The 25,515-nt window shown below is 40.2% G+C and overlaps 1 protein-coding gene across 1 annotated transcript in view; it reads left to right on the top strand.

Moving 5' to 3' along the window:
- CUX1 (cut like homeobox 1) overlaps window positions 1-16,088 on the top strand; it is a 536,633-nt gene extending 520,545 nt beyond the window's left edge. The window contains exons 19-23 of the mRNA XM_073616665.1: window positions 1,837-1,920; window positions 6,771-6,827; window positions 11,568-11,648; window positions 12,650-12,714; window positions 14,157-16,088. Of these exons, the coding sequence (XP_073472766.1) occupies window positions 1,837-1,920; window positions 6,771-6,827; window positions 11,568-11,648; window positions 12,650-12,714; window positions 14,157-14,220 (351 nt within the window). The 3' untranslated portion in view covers window positions 14,221-16,088. The remainder of the gene's footprint in view (window positions 1-1,836; window positions 1,921-6,770; window positions 6,828-11,567; window positions 11,649-12,649; window positions 12,715-14,156) is intronic.
- Window positions 16,089-25,515: the final 9,427 nt, after the last annotated feature.

Below are 25,515 nucleotides of genomic sequence, written 5' to 3'. Positions count from 1 at the left end.
AAATAGCGCCTGCAAAGCGCCTCTTCAGCTAAACCCTTCAGTTAAAAGAGCCCCGATAGCAGGCAAAAAGCGCAGCTAAAACGACGGTAAAGCATCAGTAAAACTAGCGGCGCTTTACCGACGATGCTCTCACCGCCCCAGTGTGAAATTAGCCTTAACAGAAAAGGCTTTTGCTCATCATCCTCCAGGTGATATGTTATGTTAAGGCCCATACTCACAATCCGAAAATCGGACAAAAAATACCGCTTTCAAAGCGATTGTGCGATAATCGGATCGTTAGTACAGAGCTTTTGAGAGCCGATCACAACAGTTCATCCGATATTATCCGATTGGACAAGCGCAAAAAAAATTTCTTCTATGATACCAGATCATACGATTTTCATTTAATCAGTACAGTTGTCATCCGAAAATACAATAGAAATACACTACAACACATGACATCACTATCGATTTTTTATTCTGTGGTACGAGAATTTTCTTACCTCTCCATTTTCGATATGCGACTAGCATACAAAAATAAATGGACCATCTGTTGTCTGATTTTCGGATCGTGTGTACGGGGATTTAGGGTTTCATTTGGTTGACATATATTCTGACAATGTATGGGTGAATCTAGGGACAGCCCCCTATCATGATCCTGTTGACTGCCATATCTTGTCCTCTGCTGACCTTTTTCCATCTGTATTACCTCTGGCTGACATGACGCCATACACCCCAGTCTTTGAAATGTACTATGCAGAGTCTACATTCATCACTTTTTAGCGGCACTATTTGGCCGCTAGCGGGGAATTTAACCCGCGCTAGCGGCTGAAGAAAGGGTTAAATGCACCTGTATAGCACCGCTGCTGAATCGCTTTGCAGGCGCTTTGGCAGCGCTGCCCATTCATTTTAATGGGCAGGGGCGGTGGAGGAGCGGTGTATACACTGCTCCTCCATTGCCCCAAAGATGCTGCTTGCAGGACTTTTTTTAACGTTCTGCCAGCGCAGTGCCCTAGTCTGAAAGCACTCGGACTTTCGCATTGGGGTGGCAGGGGAGGCGTTTTTCAGGTACTTTACAGGTGCTATTTTTAGCCCTTTAGCTCCTGAAAAATGTCTCAGTGTGAAAGGGGTCTAAAGGGTTTGGATATTAGTCTGAGCTAGATTCCAGTTCCAGGTTCCGCTCTATCACTGCTGGGTAGACCCCACAGAAATGTATGATGGGTGGCCACGATGGTCTGTTTTGTACTGTGCTGCCAATGTATCCAGGGAAGCATGCCGTGCTTTTTTTTTTTTTTTTTTTTTTTTTTTCAGAATTAAGCTATTTTTATGCAAAAAAATTGAACGTGTCATAATCTCTTCATACTGATGCTCAAAATGATATAACACTTCCTGGCACTAGGGTGTGCCCTTCTCCTTTGTATTTGAGTAATTCACACCAAAACAGGGTGATAAAAACAGAAAATACAAACACTATATGGCTAATTGCTTTACGTATTTTTTTACCTGGTTGGAAACTGTGCTATATCTGTTTTATACATTCTATTATTATATATTCTCTGTATTATAGTGGCTGTTTACACCTGGAATTCTCAAGGCTTTACATGCTTGTCACAGACTATACTCAGGCCTAATGCTCATGAGAGGTGCCTCTATTTGTAATTTACTGATATTTTGTAGTGTATTTTTTCCCAAGCAAACCGCAGACTGACTATTTTAATAAAAGAGGACATAAAAATTTAGAACCACGCTGCTATCACAGGCCTGTCATTCCTGACTGGTGTGAATAGCAGGCCTCACAGGACAGGGACGTCTTGAAGTGTGTGAAGCCTTGTTTTTTCATTTGTTTCTCTCCAACAGGGTGCTAAGACTGACGACACAGAGATGCGATACTCTTCCCAGTATGAGGAGAGACTGGACCCATTCTCCTCGTTTGGCAAAAAGGTAAGTCACAGGTATCTAAATAGTAAACAGTCACATTGACTGATCCTTTTGTATCCCAAATCATCATAGACTTTATTCAACCCTAAACCAAATATGTAATATATTGCAGCTTACCAATTATTAGGCTGCAGAGGCTGTGTTAGTTTTCCTTTTTTACCCCTTTTTTAGTTTTTTTTTCCCGACTGTTTTCACCTGGTGATCTGGCCAGTAAAGCCAGCCATAGATAGATTGCATCTCAGCTGGTTCCAGTGGGATCGGCTGAGATTCGGTCCATCTATGGGTAGGTTGATCCATCAATCGACTTCAGTGCAACCAACCTGTTGGTTTTTTTGCATGGGGTTATAGCTATACAGCTATAGCCACCAGCAGTGATGGCTCCCCACCAGGAGAACACAATAGCGCTGCGGGAGGGCTTCCCCCATATAGTCAGTATCTAGCGATTTTCTTTCCTGCAAACTGAAAATTGCATCATCTGTGGCTTGCTTAACAAACTTCCCGTATTATAGTGCCTCCACTCCGGATGAAGGATCAACAGAGACACCTTTGGACAGCAGCATTGTCAGTTGGAGGAGGAGGGGAATGTTAGATTGACTAGCAGATTTAGAAGCACTAACAAAATAAAGCCAAACACTTTATACGCAGTTAACGATTGTAAGCACCATTGTCAGTGGTAAATGGTTTGTCTCAACCCTCTAACTGCTACAGCTGCAGGACAGCTTGTTCTGTTGAAAAATTGCAGACTTACTGGCTGGATCACCGGGTGAAAAAAAAAAGGAAAGCCTCAAAAAAGAAAACAAATGCATCCATCACATCTAATGCCTTGTACACACTGTCGGATTTTCAGACGAAAAAAGTGCGATCAGATTGTGTTGTCGGAAATTCCGATCGTGTGTGGGCTCCATCGGACTTTTTCCGTCAGAATTTCCGACACACAAAGTTTGAGAGCAGGATATAAAATTTTCCGACAACAAAATCTGATCGTTTAAATTTCGATCGTATGTACACAAATCCGAGGCACAAAGTGCCACGCATGCTCAGAATAAATTAAGAGATGAAAGCTATTGGCTACTGCCCCGTTTATAGTCCCGTCGTACACGTTTTACGTCACCGCGCTCAGAACAATCGGATTTTCCGACAACTTTGTGCGACCGTGTGTATGCAAGACAAGTTTGAGCCAACATCCGTCTGAAATAAATCCATGGATTTTGTTGTCGGAATGTCCGATCAATGTCCGATCGTGTGTACAGGGCATAAGAGTTGTTAAGCTGCAATATAATAAATATTTGCTTTTGGGTTTAAAACTGCTTTCAGTCTGATATTATGAGAGGAAATGCCTTTGTCTATAGTCCAGAAGACATTCAGATTTACTTTCAGGGATTCACGATCCAGGGAGTCACCCCATCAGGCTGCATGGTAGACAACTACTTACCTAGGTCTGTTTTAGACCCCTGTCACACTGGCGAAGTCTGGCAGAGGATCTCTCCGCTGAGCAGGCAGACATAGCCCGCTGTCCTCTATGGGCTGTCAGATCGTAATGGTCCACCCGTCCGTTTCCACCGGGCAGATATCCAATCCAAACCACCAGACGAATGGGGACCAGACAGGATCAGATGTCGGCAGGTGTCAACAGACACATGTCCATTGACCTCCACTGCTCCATAATAAGCAATGGATGGTCCGATCGAGTCCGCCTGAAAAACTGACATGCAAACTCGATCAGTCAGTGTGAAAGGGGCCTTAGACATGATATATTGTTATGCAAAATTTGTAATGATAAATATTTTGGAAAACACAAATACCCCTTGATGCCATCAGAGTTACTTCCAGAACCCATCATAAGTACCTCCTTGCACACACATACAGGTGAGGTGTAAATGTGTGTCCGGTGAGTGGTAATTTATATTTTCTTTCCCCAGCGTTCGATGTGGAATAGGTTACTTGAGGATAGGGCTACCGTTGTCTTTCACCTGTGGTAGGGTTTGGCTTAGAGATAATGAAATTGACTGCTAAAAGGTGAAATTCAGTGTTTGCTTGCACAGGCCAAATCATAAAATGCAAGCAAAGGTTTATAGATCTTTTCCATGGAAATGAATGTGCAGATTTACTCAGCGGTCTCCGTGTTTCTAATATAAAACCACAGAATGCTTCCAAAACAACTTTTGATGGAATGCGTTTTCAGAGATTTGCGGAAAGAATGCATTTGTCTCTGCATATCCACTATAAAAGCTTTTCCATTCCCTTTTATTGATTGTTGCACTTAAATTGTTATTTACTAGTTTTCTACAATGAATTTTGTAAGCACCATTTGGCACACACAGCAGCCTCTGATGGTAACATCGCTATGCAGGGGAAGATCAGCTTGTGGTTTGCCACACAGAATAGTGGAGACCTCTAAGTGAATTTTTACATGGTCCCCTGGTCAAAGAAAGTTTTTTTTTTTTTTTTTTTTTTTTTATTGGTCTGGTTTATAAATTAAAAAATAGCTTTCATGGTCATAAAACCAGGAATTAAAACTGCAGGATTGGTCTGCTGGCATATACAGCTGAAAAATCTAAGAAAGTCCCAGTTACATTTTCTGATTAGAAGCTCCACAGGTCAGTACAAAACTTTCTCTCTAGTCCAAGATTTCTTTCAAGCAGTTGTCTCCAGAAAAACGTGGTTTTATCATTTGCTGAGCACCTTCATGGGGCAGCTAAATGTTTGCAATTGCTGAAAAACAAATCAATATTACAGCAAGGTTTTTGTGACAAATAGACCCTGGAAAAGCTTTAGGCAAGTATGAGCAGCTGTTTCTAGAGACAACATAGTTTAATTAATAAATATGTGGCTTAATAAAGGACTTTTCAAATGTTTTAAAGAGGACCTAAGCACTGGTTCCCATTGGTACAATTTGACATGTCAAATCACATGTCAAATTGGAGGCAGTTGCCGGCAATGGCACCTTCCTAATCGGTGCGACGCTGCATTTGCGGCGCCCCACCGATTTCAAAAAGTCATTTCTGTACTACTGTTTGTGATTTCGGGCTGCAATTTACATTGACATCTGTGCAGAAACCTGCATAGATGTCTCTGAAATTGTGGCCGAAATCAGGACTGACATGCGGGAGTAAAATCGTGCGAGTTCAGCCGAACTTGCACGGCTTCATTCCTGCAGCTCAGTGTGAACCTGAGCTAAATTATGGAAGCTGTGCTGAAAAAAAAAGGCAAGCAGAGGACAAAGGACTAGCTACCAATATCACCCAGCAGCAGTTTTTCCCCATAACTGACTTACTATGCTTTGTTCCACACTGCGGTTGATTTACTAAAAGCAAATAGGATGTGCACTTTGCAATGGGATTTTTTTGAGAGCTTAGTGAATGTAGTGATGATCTGCTGACTTCCTTTATTTAATCATATGCAAACAAAAATGCAGTTTTTGTTGTTTTCCTTGCCAGTGTTAAAGAGGAAGTAAACTCTGGTGGGTTTTACTTCCTCTTTATTTCCCTGCAAAGGTAAAGCATAATGGGCTACTATGTATCGCATAGTAGCCCATTATGTGTTACTTACCTGACACTGAAGCCCGTGATGTCTCCCTTGTCCCCACTAGCAGGGAGCGTCCATCTTCGCCCCTCTTCCTTCCGCAGCCGCCAACTCAGTCTGTGACTGGCCGGAGTCGCGTGACATCATTTCCGCGCATGCGAGTGGGAGCTGCCAGTCACGGCATGACCCCTATTAGAAAGGGCACTATGTCGTGTATCGTGTCGTGTCGGGCATGGGCCGTAGTCATTGGCGCTCATCTTTTTAGTAAATATCTCGTAAACCGTGGAGGTTTAGGAGATATTTCAAGCACCTACAGGTAAGCCTTAATATAGGCTTATCTGTAGGTAAAAGTGGTTGTACAGGGTGTACAACCACTTTATTTTTTTTATTCTTTGCAAAATCAAATGTTACCACATTCTCTAAGCTCTGGGGATAATTCTAAAAATTGCAGTTTTCCTTGCAACTTGAATGGCTTATTTGCCTTTAGTAAATCAAACCTTTTGTCTCTGTGTAGAGGTGGTCATCTTGGTAGCAGAGTAGGCAGAAAGAGGGGGAGCCTTACCAGAGGTTACAGTGAGCAGCACAGTAGTGACATCACCAAATCTCATTTCAAATTTCATGAGACTATTAGTCAGAGGCATGCAGTGCCCTCGATGATCTTACACTGCAGATCTTTAGCATTTAGGCTACAAAACAGGAGTACCTAGACACAAATCACATGTCAGGAATTTCACTGCTATTTTTCAGGAGGAATTCAAAACAAAAGGTTGTTTTTTCAGGGTTGTGCTTAGACACAAATAACATATTCAATATAACATGGCAAATGTTCACTTTTTGAGTTCAGGTCCCCTATAGGTCTAGGTAAGCTATTTATTTTCAGTGCTAAAAATGATCAGAGCATCTAAATTGTTGTCATCCAAGGTCCTAGTCTGTTTATAAAGCCACTGCAACACCTGTAGTTATCATTGATAGATACAGGGCTTTCACATTACGGCAAAATGATTTGCTGCTTCCTGCTTTACAGTTCCGCTTTCACATGTTGCACTAGTTAGTGCAGAGTAAATAGATCAGGGAAAAGGGTACAATTGGGGGGCTTTTGCAAACGTTCCTCCAGGATGCAGTGAAAAGGCCCAGAGAGGTTTAGCTATGTCTTTGGAAATCCCGTGTATATACAAAGCTCTGCAGTCTTGACCCGATCAGTTTCATTTCTATATACAGTAAGTGATACTCTGATAATGCATTTGTGCTATTAGTGAAAAAATATTCTTGATAATGGCACATATTTTCCTAGCTACAAGGATGCATTTCTCAACCTGTGTTTTATTTCAAAGGAACGACAACGGAAATATCTCAGTCTAAGTCCTTGGGATAAAGCGACACTTAGTATGGTAAGTACTTGGACTTTTTTTCAAATATTATTTTATCAAGTAAATGAGAGTACACGTTTGAAGAAGTTTTACAATACAACGAGGAATAATATATAGCCTGTAGGAGATATCCATTATAGGAAACAAAAGAGAAGTGACACATGAAACTGGCTCCTTACAGGAGAGTATATAATAGAATAAAGCGAATACAGTAGATGAAAAAGAATATCGCACAAGGCGATTTCTGTATTAGGTGTATTCTCTGAAAACTGTGAATGAGAAAGTAAAGGAGAGAGTGGATATAAAAACTAAACAAACAGAAAGGAAAGAATCATCAAAGCCTGAAAAGAAGAGAGGTAAAGAAGGGATCAGAAAAAGAAATTAAGAGGTAAGACCTAAAGCGGAACTTCACCCAAAAGGGAAAGTTCAGCTCATTTGCCTACTCCCCTTCACTCCTCTACCACAATGTTTATTAACCTCTTAGCAACTCCCAGGCCTTTAAGAGGTTTATGATGCTGAGAGGCAGGGCGCAGCTTAAGATCACGTGACCGCTGTGATTGGCGGTCACATGGTAGGAAAACTCCCAATCGCAACGAGTGATTGGGAGCTTTTGGTTAGGCAATGGTAACTGTGCTGGGAACGTGCAGCCCGCGCTCTGAGCACAGGTGTATAGGCAGCAATTCACACAAATATGCGGCCCCTCGGCGCTAAGGACCAGGCATCGAGAGGCCTGGCGCCAAGGGGTTAATATATAAATATATTTTTTAAACCAGCACTAATCAATTAAATGTTGCATTTTTTTTCTTTTTCTTTTCTTTTTGTTCATGAATTTCATAAAAGATAAAATCATTTTTGCAAGACAATATAACCAAATTATTGTCACAAAATGATTGCTACCACATTATTGTCATTTTGCTATGTATTTTCTTTTAAAACAGATACTTTAACAGGACCTAAACTTTGGTGAAATACTGCAGATATTTTATTTTAGTAAAATTGCTTTGAGGTAACCTGTCACAAAAAATATTCATCAAATTGAAAGTATTAGACATTCTAAGGACACTTATGTTCTTGTGAAAGGAGTAATAAGCATGGTTCCTGGTCACAGATACTCTAGATTTGTAAGATAGTTATAATAGAGTAAGGCTCTGTTCACACCTAGGCGTTTTGTTTTCAGGCAGAAAGTCGCACGATTTTTGGCCGCAATTTTTGCCACGATTTTGTACAGGTCAAAAGGTCACCAATGTAAAAAGCAGAAAACGCCTGTAGTCTGCCAAAAAAGAAGCTTCTGTACCTTTTTGAGCTTCAGGCGTTTTGCTTCAGATGACAAAACGCTCAGATGTGAACAGGAACCATTGCAATGAATGGGATTTGTTTTTGTTGGGCGTTTTTAGAGCTGAGGCTTACAGCAGAAAAACGCCCAAAAATCCTGAGGTGTGAACAGAGCCTTAAGCCGGCCATAGACGGTTTGAATCTTCATCAGTTCAGCAGGAACTGGCCTAAATTTGGAACCACGAATGGGCAGGCTGAATGTACCCAAGTTGATCCATTGATCAACTTGGTACAACCACCCTGCCAGATTTTACATGCAGTTATTGCTAGCGGTTGTTATATTCGCTAGTAATAATCACTGTGTTCTCCCGGCAGGGACAGCTTCCCCCGCCAGGAGAACACAATGGCTCAGCGGGAGAAACTCCCCTGTCAACACTGTCTGTGTTATTGGGGGAAATCTGCACGGTCTATGACAAGCCTTAGAGCCATGGTGGCGTAAATCATATAAAACATTCGTTTTTTTTCCCCTGATTGAACATTGTCCTGAATTCTGGTGGGGAATAACATCCATTCTTGTTTTATTGATATAGAAAAGAAACTTTAGCGGATTTTGTAAAATTTCTCCTAGCATATAAATATCTCATGTACAAAAGTACTGCCAAATGTATCTTTGCATACCATCATTGCAGACATTCATTAAAGGCAAAGAAGTTACAATTTGTATCCAAGTTTTAATGGATAGACTTTACAAGATTAACACTGTTAGGTTGGCAACATAATTAGTGGTAGGATTTATAGCATATTGATCCCTATTCTTTTTTAAATTATTCATTGTTATTAATAGGCATACAGTTGTGTGGGCTAAAAGGTGACTAAAAGCCATGCACTTTATATAATTCAGTATGGAGATTTATCAAGTGCTAAATCCAGGGCAAGGCAAAAGCAGATTATGCCAGGGAGCTGTGGGAAGACACAAGCCATTCATTACTCGATGGTATAAATGCATCACCAAGCTTTTGATGAGGCGCCTCCATCACGGAAAGGAAAGCCTGTATGTAAATGGCAGTTAATAAGGGTGCTTCCCATGTCATCTATAACATAAGTTGTTTCAGTGGTTGGTCCACAGCGCAGTAGGATCGATGGCTCAACCTAGGAAAGTACCATTGGGCAGAACACCTTCCCCACTGTTAAAGTATAACTAAAGGCAAAACTTTTTTTAGATGGAGTAAGGAGGTGTTATATCCCCTCTTAGTTTTGCTATCTATATCCCCTTGGGGAGATTTGCCTTCACTCTCTGTCCCAAAGCTAAAACAGAAAGTGAGAAAAAATCCCTCTGAATTGAGGAAATTTCTTGTTGTCACCAGGACTAGTGTCCCCATAGGAAGATTTTCCCTCTATTACTGTTTTGGGGACAACCCAAAATTTGGGGTTTTCTTTTACTTTCACTTTCGATTATGATGGAAAACATAACTAGCAGAGTGCTTGAATCTGGCAGCAATAAAAACCTGAAAGGGGTTCTAATCCTGCTCCACTCTATCCAAAACTAAAAAAAATGGCTTTAAGGTGAGGGGTGCTGTCTTGATGGGGGAGCTACTATGACGTTATAGGCTTTTTTTCAATATTTACAATAATTTTACTTTTTTTAAGTTTGTAAAGTAATTGGATATTCTAAACTGCAGAACCTAGCATTTGTACAAACATTTTGATCCATTTGCACAGATCTGTAAAACACAAAACCAAGTGTAATGTAATATTATTTAATTATTTAATATGTGTCAGACAAAAAAAAACAGCATATCTGTCTAATATGGCCTCTCACATACAGTGGGGAAAATAATTATTTGATCCCCTGCAGATTGTAAGTTTGCCCACTTACAAAGAAATGAAGGGTCTATATTTTTTATCATAGGCGTATTTTAAATGATAGAGACAGAATATCAACCAAAACTCCAGAAAAAACACATAATACAAATGTTATAAATTGGGTTGCAGTTCAGAGAATAAAATAATTAATTAATTGAATTTATAGTATTTGTTTTATGTGTTTTTTCTGGATTTTTGGTTGTCTCTATCATTTAAAATACACCTATGATAAAGGTTATAGTATTACTTTATGTACTGGCCAGCATAATTAGAGTACTTGTTCTGTGCCTCAGTACTCCACCTGTTAATCCTACATTATTACTGCAAATGTAGTGAGAGTTAAACATGTTATACATTGACAGTACTTAAAGTGATTGTAAATGATCACCTTGTAAAACAGCTCATTCAGTTTTTCTTTTCACAAGAAAATAAATATTTATTCGATTTTTACAGTTCAAGCGATGCATATACACAGTTGTTCACATAGATATTGTTACATGAATTGTCACAGAACAAAAGGGCTACACATTTGAACAGGAGAAAGATGTGCAGAGCTGACAAGTTACATAACATTAGGATATGGATTCGGATGTAGTAGATTTCAGCAATACTATTTAAGGAGGTCCTGGGGGGGGGGGGGGGGGGGTATGGCTGTGACAGAGAGACCTCATCTAGTTTGCCAAGTTCACAGAGCTCAAACAATGATTAGATTTTCAGGAGCTCATTTAGTTTAAAATAGAAATGAGAGGCAAACCATTTTTGTATAGATATAAAAAAAATATTAATACCTTTTTCCCTTTTTTATAAGTTTTCACATTCCCTCTGTTCTCAGCTGCATAAGAGCTGGGGGAGGAGAAGCTGCAGCACACTGAGATTCCCAGTGTATGGCTATGCAGTGGGGGCATGTCGGGACAAGTCTGATCATTGGAAGAGAGCAGGCTGAGTTCCCAGCATAGCTAGAGAACTGACAACGGTGTGCCCTCCTGCTTAGTGTGGTCAGCTTTTAATAGGAAAGCAGAGGAACTGTCAGGATCACCAGAGATTTCACACAAAGGAAGCAATACAAAGAGAACAGGATATTCTTCATACAAGTATATGGCACAGCAGGCACATATCAGGAATATGAAGTGTCTGGGTAACAAACAATTTAACAACATGGTTCATTCCTTGAAAAAAAATTCCTTGAAAAATATTACCAATGCACCTTTTTACATTATAGAACTGTCCATAAAAACTATTTTAGAAAGACAAATGTTTATTTTATATCTATTGGCATTATATGAGCTGTTGCCTTTCACTCCTCACTAAACATTATAGTGTCTACATTTTTCAAATGCCAGCTGCAGTGTATCACAGAGTTATTGGAGAAGAGACCAGTTACATGACTTTTGGCAGGTCACTTGACTGGGCTCTCCTGCTATTTTTTATTATTATTATCTCCATTCATTTTCACAGCACTCTAATTACTTTAGAGTACCAGAGTAAGCAGAGCACTAAGCATGTTGTAATTGATGTGCTACATATATGTGTAGATTATTTTTAAAGCTGCAGTATAGTGGCAGTCCATGCCACTGCTTTAAATATTTGTAATTTAAAATGTTGTTGTATTTATTTATTTTTTTATAGGGGAGACTTATTCTTTCCAATAAGATGGCTAGGACTATTGCATTTTTCTACACTCTGTTTCTGCATTGTCTAGTCTTCTTGGTAAGTGGCAGAGACACTACATCCATCATTTTATACCAAGATACCCATTTATATTACACTTTGATTATTGTATCATAGGCTGTCCATATATGACAGATCTCTTGGAGTGGGTGGCAGTACATAACGAGTGATCTGCTTACCATTACTGAAATCAGTGTGTTATCGGAGCCTTCACATCCTTGGCTGAGAATGGCCTTACATGCAACAAATTTACTTTCCATTGTAAATCAGACCAGTGCTGATGTTAAGCTTGTGCCCTGTAGTGGCAAACAACCATATGGTCAAAAGTTTGTGGACACCTGAGCACCTGACCCACTATATGACCAAAAGTATGCGACTACCCCCCCCCCCCCCCCTCCAAATGATAGCCTTTCCAGTAAAGGGTACAGTTTAGACAATGGTATTTTGGACAACTGTGCTCTTTCAACCTTTTGGGAAAGTCATTCTATTGTTCTAGCACAACTGTGTCCATGTGCAAAATGCATGGCTCGACAAGTTTGTAGGTGAGGAAACTGAGTGGCCTGCACAGAGCCCTGACCTTAAGCCCATTGAACACCTTTGGAATTAATACACTTTCTCACCCAACATCAGTACCTGAGCTTACAAATGCTCTTTTGTCTGAATTGGAAATTCCCACAGACACTCCTTGTAGAAAGCCTTCCCAGAGGACAAAGGAATGGAGGCTGTTCTAGCCACAGAGAAGGGAGGCAACTCCATATGAATTCCCTTAGTCTTGGATTAGGATGTGTAAAGTGCACTTAAAGTGTAGCACAAATACCATTTAAAGAGCAAAGCAACCATCAGTCTTTGCTTGTCATTCATTTTAAGTTGCCAGAACGATGACAAATGATTGTTGATTTGGTTAATGTGACACACTTTTTAACATTGCCCTTTGCAATTATATCTGTCAGGATAGACATATTGGAACTTTCCCTTGCACCAAAATGTTTACAAGTCTACAAATTAAACATTATGTAATAAGTATATATTTGTCCTATCAGGTTCTGTACAAAACAGCCTGGAGTGAGAGTGTGGGAAGAGACTGCGCCACCTACTGTGCTCAAAAGTACGTATACGTCACTGGTGTTACCTGGGTCAAATGTGTAGAATATCTTCCATTCCCTTTATTGGAGAAAATTATAATTATATAGTTATTATGTTCTTTTATTTTTTGTATTTTTTATTATTTTCTTATTTACACCCTATTTAATTCCTTTATTTTATGTGCTGTGCTTTTAAAAAAAAGTATTTGTATTTATGGATGAAGTAGAAAACTATTTTATCCAAATTCCTGGGAAGCAGCACTTACTAGTATTTCCCAAGAGAGTCCCATCAGCATTGTAAATAACTCCCCTATCCTTTTGGCTTTTGTGTGTTTTGATAACTGTATACATTGTGGGAAAGCCTAGAAACACAGTAATGGAGTAGAAATAATCTAGTAGACAGTTTCAGCTCCTTATGTGTTATTACACCATTAGCTATTCTTCAGGTTCACAACAACATTAAAACATTTACTTTATGTTCTTGTTTGGGTTTAACCATTAAATGCTCAGAATGTATATATGCATAAAACTTATCATGCATCACTCTTCCACGGACAATGCATTAAAATTGATCGCTTCTAGTGCCTAAATTGCATAGCATCTTCTTTATATGGATACATCATAGGAAGCTATAAATATTTTAGTTCTAAAGGAGTTTTCTGGTAAAATTAGAAAACAAAGATGATTTAGATGTGCCATAACAGACAGGTCCCTGAGACATAACCAGCTGATTCATGTTGTATGGGCCTGTGTGAATGAGGCCTAAAATTCAGGCCAATGCCTGAAAGCAGTGTCTCAAAATTCAGCCACAGCATGACCTGCCACCTAATCTGAGATTGTGGCTTGTTGATTCAGGTACATTGATCCCTTATGAGCGTCATAGTATTCGATCAGACTCAGATTGATGTACCCTGAGCCTGTTATGGCCACCCGCCAGGTTTTTCTATTTAGATTTATTTTTATTAAATCATTTTATAATCGGTACAAAGGAGCGCAGGATAACTTCAAAGATATAGAGGTACACATCACTGTACAGTACACATACTGTAGACAAGATCCATATTCAAATATATTGAGTTGTATAGTAATGGTATGCAGGCTCCCTAGTGATACATTGAAGATAAGTACAGTGGTCAGGAAGAGGTCACATTATTACAACAACAGTGGAGGGGATCCCAGATTCAGTGCCCACCTTGCGGCCTTGTTTCTGAGCAAATTGAATCCAGAATCCTCTTGCTGCAGCAAGATAAACGAGCCGCCGTAGCTGTAAAGAGAAAGGTTATAGGGCTTCAATGGAAATATCTCAACACTGGAGTCCCTGAAAACTATGAGGAACCTTTTAGGAGGTTCAACCCAACAGTATCTATCTATAGGCAAGCTATCAGCATTGGGAGGACTCCTATATTTTAATGTGTCATGTTTAAAACCGCATCATAAAATTCTGTGTATGGTCTGTCACTTCTAGGTATTCCGACCACTTGCACAAATTCCACGCGAATGGAGAAAATGGTGACATGTGGCAGGAATAGAAGAATCTTCAATCCAGGGTCATCTAATCCCTGAAGGACCAAATGACCGGATGTCTCTGTACTAGCTTCTCTTCCCTGATGCATTAAACACAGCCGATTGACCTAGACTAGCTGATTTTTACAATACTGCAAAGTGGCAGACACAGGAGCTGAGAAAATGGACTGCTTATACATTTTTAAATAGGCAGCTGTCCATTTCCCCTTATCAGTGACTTGTTACTTTCAGAAGAAAAACAGAATTTATCCACTAGACAGTTCTTAAAATTTCCCTTCCTGACATTTTATTCAGAGACTAGACTAAGAAGCGACAACATTTACATTATGATTGGAATTCATGATTAGGAGCATCATATATTTAGTTTACCATTACAGCCAGACTTTATATTGTGCTGGGGAATCTTAGCTTCACCAGTGCAGCGAAGCCTTCTGGGAAATCGACTTTAGCTACATCTGGGGAGATGCAGGTCACCCATAACTGAATGATAAAACTATTTATAAAAATATGCTTTTGTAAATTAAATATTCCAGTGTGGCAATCATAATAAACTTTCAAGACGTACTTATTTATGCACAACTGAGATCATAATTCATATATATATAATTTTTGAACTTGTTAACATAAATAATGCATGCTGCAAGGGATTATGTAAATAGTAGTTGTATTGTAATTAGGTTACCTAAACATGTCACCCCTATACTGGCAGCAGCTATATTGTGAATAAGAAAGTGTCAGTTTTCTTTATGGTAAATGAATCCATTATAATACTTACTGATGATTAGGAAATGGAACCTTGGTCACGCCACTGTTTCTTATTTTTCTTTTGCAGCTCTTGTATGACATGGCTGCCTTGTGACTGGTGCGATCTTTGGTTTTCCATAAATGGGATATTCCTTTAGGACTTTTCTTGGATTGACAGTACAATTAAAGTGGGTTATTACGATGCTGTCGTTTACTCTTCTACTATCTCAATTAACCACCTTCAGCACTTTATTGTGAGCATTTAGACACATGCTGCGTTCTGGGTTGACATGTTGACAGTTTCCTGTTTGATTGGTTACATATCCTATGATTGCAATCAATGGCATGGTCATTAGTGAAAGGTTATCAATAGATAGTTGTTGCTTCTAATATATGAATAATAACTAATTGGTTACATGTAAAATAGCCTTTTCTGTAGGGTTAGAACAGGCTCTGATAGAAAGGCCAATTTATGTTGGAAATATGTGGAATTTTATTCCATTATATCACACACACATCTATAAAAATATATGTAGAACACCAATCAGAGCTCACGTTTTTTTATTTGGCTACAATATAATGCTTTAAGCTGAATTCTGATTGGGTGATAATCATTACTGGACATCCTTTTCCTGTGTACACGTTACTTGAGTCTGTACACATATAAAATATATATTCTGAGTATTAGGTGCATCATGTTTTTAAAAATGATTACAATAATATTCAGTGGTAATTCCAGCTTGTTATAGGTTTCTTTATATGCTGCTTGTTCATGAATGCCGTAAATTCTTAATGATAATACTTCTTCCAATCTATCACATAATTATATTTTTCTTGAGCTTATTCTTACTATTTTGTGTGTTTTGAAGCCTCAGATATCTGATCAGGCCGCACTTACACTGGAAAATGAGAATGAAATATTTCTTTTCTCTAGGGATGAGTGCATTTGAAATAATTTGAAGCTTTTCCTTTTCTTTACAATCACAGTTATTTAATTTATGAATGTGATTACCTTGATTGCAGTTTTGAGCATAATCTGTTGATAAGCGAATAGTTCAATGTACCCTATTATAAAGTTTGTCTTTTCTTCTGATTTTTGCAAATAATAAAGTTTGGGCATGGAATCTTAGATTGGTGTGTCATTTTTTTATGTATTAATTAAGGGTAACTGCAAACTCACAGATCTTTCATTGACAAATGATGAAGCATCTTCTCATCCTTGATCACATTGCCATGGTGCTGGCACAAGCTACATTGTACTTGGCTCATGGGTGAATGCAGCACTTGTGAGGTATGACGGGCTTTACTGAAAATGAAACAATTAATGCCAGCTTACAGTGGTTGTAAAGCCTAAACATTTTTTACCTTAATGCAAGGAATGCATTAAGGTAAAAAATTTTAGGCATCAGTATCCCCCCTCAACCCCCCCTCCCCTTTTACCTACCTGAGCCCTCATTCGATCCAGGGCTGTCCAAGTGTGCAGCTCTTCTCTCCCCTCACTTCTGGGCCTCACTGGCTTTGCTGGGGCACTATTGGCTCACAGTGCGGTCAATCAAAGCCAATGATGAGAGAGCTAGGGGGCGGGCTGAGTGCGGCTAACTGTGTCAATGAATGCAGCAGCAGGGCTCAGGAGCGAGCGCGCACATAGAGGTGGAGCCAGGAGAGTCGGCGGGGGATCCGAGAAGAGGAGGTTTAAGGTCACTCTGTGCAATTACATTGCACAGAGCAGGGAAGTATAGAGATGTTTGTAAAAAAATACCCATACAACCACTTTAAAATCTTTGGAAACCCTAACAAGGTCATGTTTGCTACAATGTAGTTTTACAATCTTCTTTAGAGTTATGAAAAATGATGCAGTGTTAAAAGGAATACAGATGTTGCGCTGTGTTTCTAAATTAAATGGGTCTTAGTTAAATGTATCACAATACAAAGGATCATGATATTTTCAAAAATGAATGTGATATGTGTATGAACATCATAAATACAATTACAATTAAACAGATGAAAAAATGAAAATTTAGAAGGTGACGCCACTATTCCAAAGTGACACAAAAAATACCAATTAATAAACCTAGATCCTGATGAAAGTCCACCATCTATATGCAAATGTCCAAATGAAACAAGTAGTTTAGTGTAGGAGGGTTCCGTCACATTGCAAATCTTGTCATATGTTTCCACTTGTGAATTCAACACCATCATCAACTGCAGCCTCTTACCAAGTGATAAGACCCCAAATTATATGTGGTCTTATAACAGTATGCTACCAGTAATCACCAATCCACAGCCTTGGAACCATATGGGATATCACAGCAAAAGGTTCAGGAACTCCAGAACACATCAGCAGGGATTCATTGTTTGCACCCCTGCTTCGCCATATACATTAAGCCATGTAAGAGATAAGCAAGCATTCCATAGCGCAACCTGCAGATTTATTGTGATAAGTATTTGTGCATTTACTTACATAGGTACACGATTAATTGCATGTAAATACAACCAACACCACTGCTAGCTCCAGCTGGTGGAATGACATCAGCACAAGCTTCGCCCCAGTGCATTTCAACCAATAGGCTGTTCTCAAGGGGTTGGCTAGATGTGCTGACACAGCCTTTATATACACTGCACGTCTGTGAGTGCAGCCCCTCAGTGTTGACAATAGAGTCAACAATACATAATATTCAATCTTTTAAAATCATATGGAATCCATGTAAGCCTTAATTTTGGTTCAGCACTGGTATTATGTGTTTGTGAGTGCAGCTGTGGGAGACTTTGATTTTTGTTTGATGCTGAGCACCAAGTGCACTTTTTTTTACCATTTAATTATGTAGTGTTAAAAATTCCTAAGGTTTATGATTGACCTCAATTAAAGCAAGACTGCTGTACCAAATAGTACCTGAATACTGAACCACAAGAAATTCCGTAAAAATATTAATGGTGCGCTGTCTCAAAAAGAAAAATGTGAATGTAAAAATCCAGTGAAGGGAACTCTTAAGGCGTCAGCATACCAAGACATTTTGGACAATTTCATGCTCCTAACTATGTGGGAACAGTTTGGGGATGTTCCTCTTTCAACATGACTGTGCACCAGTGCACAAAGAAAGGTCTATAAAGACATGGATGAGTGAGTTTATGGTGGAGGAACTTGACTAGCTTGCACAGAGTCCCGACCTTAACCCAATAGAACACCTTTGGGATGAATTAGAGCTGAAACTGCGAGCCAGGCCTTCTTGTCCAACATCAGTGGACCTCACAAATGTGCTTCTGGAAGAGTGGTCAAACATTCCCATAGACACACTCCTAAACCTTTTGGACAACCTTCCCAGAAAAGTTAAAGCTGTTATAGCTGCAAAGGGTGGGCCAACTCAATATTGAACCCTACAGACTAATGACCCGTACACACGATCGGACATTAATCGGCCATTCCGACAACAAAATCCATGGATTTTTTCTGACGGGTGTTAGCTAAAACTTGTTTTGCATACACATGGTCACACAAAGTTGTCGGAATTTCTGATCGCCAAGAACGCGGTCACGTACACCACGTACGACGAGACTAGAAAAGGGCAGGTCCGAACCAAGCGCGGCACCCTTTGGGCTCCTTTTGCTAATCTCGTGTTAGTAAAAGTTTGGTGAGAGACAATTCGCGCTTTTTCAGACTCGTGGCTTTCAGATCGTTTTCTGCTGTTCAGTTTGTGCTTGTGGGTTTGTATCTGGTCTTCAGTGCATGCAGTTAGTTTGCATTGATTTATCATTGTGTTCTTGTTCGTTACTGATTTTCAGGTCGCACTTCACAGGTCTTGCTGTTCTTCAGTGCGTTCTGTTACTTCGTTCTGAGCAGCCGACCGTTTTCTAGCCATGTTGCGTATACATACTCCTCATAGAGTTTGTGCTGTGCGGGGGCTTGGTGTTGGGGTCCTTACCTTGACACAAGCCCAGTCCATGAACAGGGTGGGGAGGAGTTCATGAACCAAGAATTGGTTGCTCCAGCGTGACCAGTTCTGTCATATGCCTTTGTTCCGTGAGATCCATGTGAATAATCCTGATTATTTCAGGAACGTTCTCCGGATGACAGACCCCGTATTTCACCGTTTGTTGACTTTGCTGACCCCCTATATCAGCAGGCAGGATACCTGCATGAGCCAAGCCATCACACCGGAGCAGAGGCTCGTCGCCACCCTGCGGTACTTGGCGACGGGGAGAAGCCTGCAGGACCTCAAGTTCTCGACAGGCATCTCCCCCCAGGCTCTGGGGATCATTATCCCGGAGACCTGTTCTGCCATCATCCAGGTCCTGCAGAAGGAGTATATTAAGGTAAGATTTTTATTCCTTAATATCGCATTTTATTGTATAGAATGTTTGCTAATGTATTGTATTTCTTTCCTCATTCCCTAATTACCATGATTGTAATATGCTGTGAATGTCCCCTTTGTCCTCATGCATGCTGGAATTTTAGGGGTTTTTTTGTCCTTCATATATATTTGCCTTCACTTACCTCCCCACCATGCTCTCCTGGGCCTATATTCACCTCATGTAGTCAATTAACAATGTATTTTGTCAGCTCCATAGTAGTGCTTTACCCTAAAAACCCCTTAAAATGTAGAAATTTGTGATGTGTGTTTGAAATTCTGGCCAGAGGCTTTTTTTTGTGTTCCAAAATCATTTGGAACCCTCCCTCCCCCCCCCCAACTGCTAACTCGGCTGATACCAATCCTCTATGTGCTGACTTTGGTAAACCCATACACACTATACCCACCTCTTTAGTGGTCATATTTATGGATGAATTCCCCAAAGCATGTAGTGCAAGGGCCTGCCTGAATACTTACAAATGGTACTGTTTAAAGTATTTGTATCCTATTATTATCTTGATAGGTAATAGCAGAATGTAAAAATGTGCTTCCATTTGTACAGTGTGAATTTATCTCTTTGTATTATGACACTTCTTACCTGTCCAGTGGGCTGCCAATAGTGTAAAGTAAGGAGGGGCTGGCCAAAGTAATACACATTATTTAGGCATTCATCTCTCAATGAAGTGGAGAGGGTTACCTGTCCCAAACATATCCCCCCCCCCCATAAAATTTAGCAAATGGCCCATGAGAGGGGGGGGAATCTGATAGGTGGACCTTATACCTTTGTCTTTAAATACTCCCTAAAATAAATGTTATACTGATGTTGGCCAAGAATGTTTGTGTCTAATCTGCTTTCCATGTTTATGTGCAAAATGATTAATTTTCTTTTCTTGTTTGACTTGGAAAGACGTCCACATTGTCCCACCACCCAACTCGGGGTCATACTATTACAACTACAAGGGGTTCAGTAGTATTGTGATGTTGGCGGTGGTGTCGGCTACTTAAGAGCTCCTGTATGTGGACGTGGGGAAGAATGGCCGGATGTCCGATGGTGGAGTCATCGCCCAGATGGAGTTCTACAGGCGTCTCCAGAATGGCAGCTTGGACTTGCCAGACAATGTGGAAGGACTCCCATTCGTCTTCGTTGCTGATGAAGCATTTGCGCTGGGGGACCATCTTATGCGGCCATTCCCTATGAGGACCCTCACCCCGGACCAGAGGGTTTTTAATTACCGGCTGGCCAGAGCCAGAAGAGTGATGGAGAACACATTTGGAATCATGGCCAGCCGGTTCCGCCTATTTCTTATACCCATACACATGGCGGAATATAAACTGAATCATATAATCCTAGCGTGCTGTGTTCTGCACAACTTTTTAAGGCAAAATTCTGCCAACTATGCTGCCTCAGTTGGGCTTGAGGCCAGAATTCCTGGAACTGAAACAACCCTGACGGCGCTTGAGGCTGGCTGTCCTGGCTTGCCCCCCCGAGTGCCCGCGAGGTCCGTCTAAGATACCTTGAATACTTTGCGGGTAGGGGGGCCATCAATATGCCAGACAATGTATGATACATTTTTAAAATTAAAAAAGCATTTTAACTACTAAAATCTTTGGTGACATTTACTGCTTGTGTTTCTTTTAGCTGATCCTGACAGAAATGTGGGGAGTCCTGAAAATGGCATGATTGTGTAACATAAAAAAGCACAGTTGGGTTTTATTTACTAAAGTAAAATCCACTTTGCACTACAAGTGCACTTGAGACTGCACTGAAACTGCACTTGTAGTGCAAAGTGGATTTGCCCTTAGGAAATAACCCCCATTGTCACTGAAAACCACAATTTTTCCACCACAAAATTTTAGGAGCATTGAAACAATAATCCACACATTCTTGAGTATCAATCTTTTTAATACCAGCACAATCACATGTGCATTTATAAAAGGTTTTTTAAAACAAACCAACATGTTTGTTGTATAACAATTTTTTGGGTCACATTAATAAAAGTAGAAATGTCCAGTTAAGGTAAAACGGCATGTTTAAAACAAACAAGAAATACACAAATTGGAACTTACAAAGTTCAACTTTTGTAGGAATTGAAGGCAATATCAGACATGAGTATTTATAAACTGTGTTTGATATTGCGTTCAGATGGGGTGAAGTCACCCCTGGAATAGCCAAATTTTGAAGATGCACACAAATTGCCGAATGTCAACATGTGCTAGCTGCCATCACGGGGGATCAAGGAACGTGTTTTGTGGGTGCAACCCCTTCCTCACAGCTACTTTATTATTGAGGAAGGGGTTGCACCCCCAAAACGCCTACATTGATCTCCCGTGATGACAGAGAGCACATGTTGACACACTGTGTGCATCTTCAAAATTTGGCTTTTCTATAAAATGTCAAAAAATCTTACAAATTCTTAAATTACAAATACCACAAAAAAGGAAGGGATTTGGAGGTCTTTTAAACTCTCCCTAAAACATCAATGATGTTGTTCATTTTGTTTATAACCTCATTGTTTTCTATGCCAAACGAACAATGTTTCATACGAACGAACAATGTGCCCATGAACATGAAAGTTGCCATTTTAAACTGTACAACAGTTAAGAAAAGCACATGGAGCAGCACGAACGTAATAAATATAAAGAATAGGAACACAGGACTAATTACTTTTTTGCAGCACTCTTCTGATCCTTCTATACTGATCGTGCTCCCTTAATTTGAGGTCTGACCACCGCTTCCTGAGTTGATCCTTGGATCATCGTACCCCGAAATTCTTCTGCAGACTTTTGACCACTTTCACCATTATCTTGGCCTTTCTGACATTGGGGTTGGGGTAAGGTCCATACTTCCCGTCATAGTCGGCCCTCTTCTTAATGTCGACCATCTCCAACATCTCCCCAAAGGACATATTTGAGGCCTTAAATCTTCTCCTCCTGGATCGGGACGTTTCTGGCTCCGGGCTTTCCTCCTCCTCCTCCTCCTCGTTGACGTAATTATCAGACACCTGCTCTCTCTCCGCCATGTCCTCTTCCCCACTGCACCGAACGAGAAGGGGCGGGGAATAGACTAGAAAAAACGTCAGGGGCGGGTGGAGTTTGACGCATGCGCAGTGTATATAAAGCGTAACACGCGTGCGTAGTACGTACGATCTGTGAGCGGAGGAAGGAGTATCGGAGGCGCCGATCGTGATACCGAAGGTAAGATTTAAAATTGGGCCTAAACTGCTTTCAGGTTGAGGCCTGTATTGTGACAAGATTAGGAGACTTTAGCCTGACATTAGGGTTTGTCTTGTGTTGTGTCTTGCAGTGAAAATGGATTAATCTTCATAGATACGTTCAGGGAGCTGCCTTGTCTGTGGCAGGTGAACCACCCTGATTATAAGAACCAAACAAGGATTCCCAGAGATCAGGAGCTGCAGATGACATTTATGTTCCCAGGCTGTGGTACTATGACAGGCTGCATTTTCTGGCAGGTCAGACTGAACCCAGGCCAGCACTCTCCACTCTTTCTTCCACGCTTCCTTCCCCCCCAGCTGAGGCTTCTGATGTCCAACCTGGGCCTTCCAGGCAGCAACATGTGGAGGAGCCCAGGTTGAGCCAGGTATAGCATTCTTTTAAATATTGCTGGTTGTCCAATCAATGATGTTAAATATATGTTAGTTTGGAGTACTAATTTATGACTGTGATTGATGAACCAAAAACTAAAACGATGTCCCTTTTTCATACACAGGGAAGTCTCAGCCAGGAGGTGACTGGGCCAAGCAGGCTGCCCGATACCCAGGTCCCTCCCCTCCGCCTTCAAAAAAAAAGTGTCAGGAAAAGGAGTAACCTGGATGAGGCTGCAATAGGCCTATTTAGGAAGGTTACTGAGGCCCTCAGAACACCCCACAGTGTGGAAGATGATTTTGCAGAGCTTACTGCATGCAAAATGATGCAAATGGAGGAGGGCCAACACCTCTTATGTGAGTTTCTAATTTTGGAATCTCTAAATAAGGGGTTGAGGGGCCAACTCACATGTGAAACCCACATTTGTGAGCTCACCCATGGCCCTCCTCCTCCTCCTCCTCCTCGTCCAGGTCCTACTCCTCCTCCTGCCACACCTCCAACACCAGAGCCACAGCCGGGAAGGAAGCGTGGAAGAAAGACCAGAGAGTGATGGGCTGGGTTCAGTCTGGTCTGACAAAAGATGCATGCTCTTGTATGACCACAGCCTGGGAACATACATGTCATCTGCTGCTATCATGATCTTTGGGACTTCTGGACCAGACTGCACTCCCTTAGATATGGACTCCTCAGGCCACCAATTTTGCTGTAAAATAATTGATGTCTGCCCTGGGGGCCAAAGGCTTGACCAATTTATGATGTTTATCCAGCGTTGCCTCCCTCTTTGTTTGGTTCTGATCCCTTAATAAAGGAATTTTTGTTTCAATTATACTCGTCTATGTGTGTTTTCCTTCAAAAAGGACAGTTTGTGAGGAGGCAGGTACATTTCAAACATACAATGTGAAATTAACAAGAGACACCAACACCAAACAATCTCCTTGAGATTAAATAAGACAAGATAATATATCGTGTTGTGGTAACTTGACACACAAAACACAACCAAAAATATTCTCGAGTAAAAATAAAAAAATTTTTAAAAAACACGATCTGGCTTGAAAAAAATACAAACCCAAAAAAATATATATATTTTTTGACAGATGTGACAAATCAAAATATATTGATAAAATCACGATAAATAATAAAGAAAGAAGTTTGTGAGAAGTCTGTGTTAATATGAGCAGCAAAACAACTTCATTCTTCTCACATTATAAAGAAGAACAGAGTGCCCTGCATTAAACAATTTTAAACATTGCAGCCTGATGAAAGTGCTATATCCATTCCGAACGCTAATTTTACCAGACCGAGCTGTTCCGTCTCAGAATTTCTTCTGAGCATGCGTGGCACTTTGTGCGTCGCAATTGTCCACACATGGTTGGAATTGACGCGATCGGATTTTGTTGTCGGAAAATTTTATAGCCTGCTCTCAAACTTTGTGTGTTGGAAAATCCGATGGAAAAAGTCCGATAGAGCCCACACACGGTCGGAATTTCCGACAACACGCTCCGATCGCACATTTTCCTTCGGAAAATCTGACCGTGTGTACAGGGCATAAGATTGGGATGCAATTAAAGTTCATGTGCGTGTAAAGGCAGGCGTCCCAATAATTTTGGTAATATAATGTAAGTCTGGGAAGTGCTTGGAACTGTTACCAGCCAGCCACTATCAGAGGGATCAAACACTCAAAGTTAAGAAACCCTCCACCACCATTGTTCACCCCCTAATTAGCCACAAACAACAATCTCTCTTCTTAAACCTAGTACACACGATCAGAAAACTACTGTTTTCGAAGTGATCGTACGATAACCTGAGCATTAGTACACAGCTTTCAAGAGCCAATTACGACAGTTCATCCAAAATTATCTGAAGGGGCAAACACAAAATTTTTTCCTGTTCGATACCAGATCATACGATTTTCTTTTAATTAGTAGAGTATTCATCCAAAAGAAATTGGAAGAGTAAGACCACGCATGCTCAGAAACGAAAGAATATATTACAATACAATACATTACATAACTTCCAAAGTTGTATTCTGTCGCACGAGAATTTTCATAAATTTAGTATCCTCTTCATTTTTGATATGAAACCAGCTTGCAGAAAAAAAAAAAAACACAATCATTCGTCCGATATTCTCGTCATGTGTCTGAGGCTTAAACTCTGCTTCCTCCCCTCCCTTCTCTGTTCACATAAACAGTTCAGTAAACAGCTCAGCTACAAGCAAACATTTTATGTCAAATATCTGTGGATAAATATTTAAACCAAGATAATCAAGGTCTGAGCATTCTGAAATTCATTCAGGTAAATCGGAATTCTAAACCAGACACGATTATTGATTTAGATTATTGAAGTAATGACTTATCTTGTATTAGTCTTTATTAAATCATATAGCTGTATCAGGTCCTCTTTATATCTACATCTACTGCAATGTATTAAGAATGAAGTATTAATAATGCAGTTCCACATTTAATTAATCATGCTTATTACTCTACACTGAGTTTACAAGACAACACACCAGTTTTATTCCTTAGCTAAAGTTTTTCTATTTATTAAATATTTTACACATTTTTAAACTGATGTTTTATATCTTTTTTCCTATTTTTAACATACGAACATTTA

Source organism: Aquarana catesbeiana, linkage group LG02, assembly GCF_042186555.1.
Source record: "Aquarana catesbeiana isolate 2022-GZ linkage group LG02, ASM4218655v1, whole genome shotgun sequence".
In the NCBI taxonomy this organism is placed as follows: domain Eukaryota; kingdom Metazoa; phylum Chordata; class Amphibia; order Anura; family Ranidae; genus Aquarana; species Aquarana catesbeiana.
Note: the sequence above shows the minus strand (reverse complement) of the source record. Positions and strands in the feature narration are given on the sequence as shown.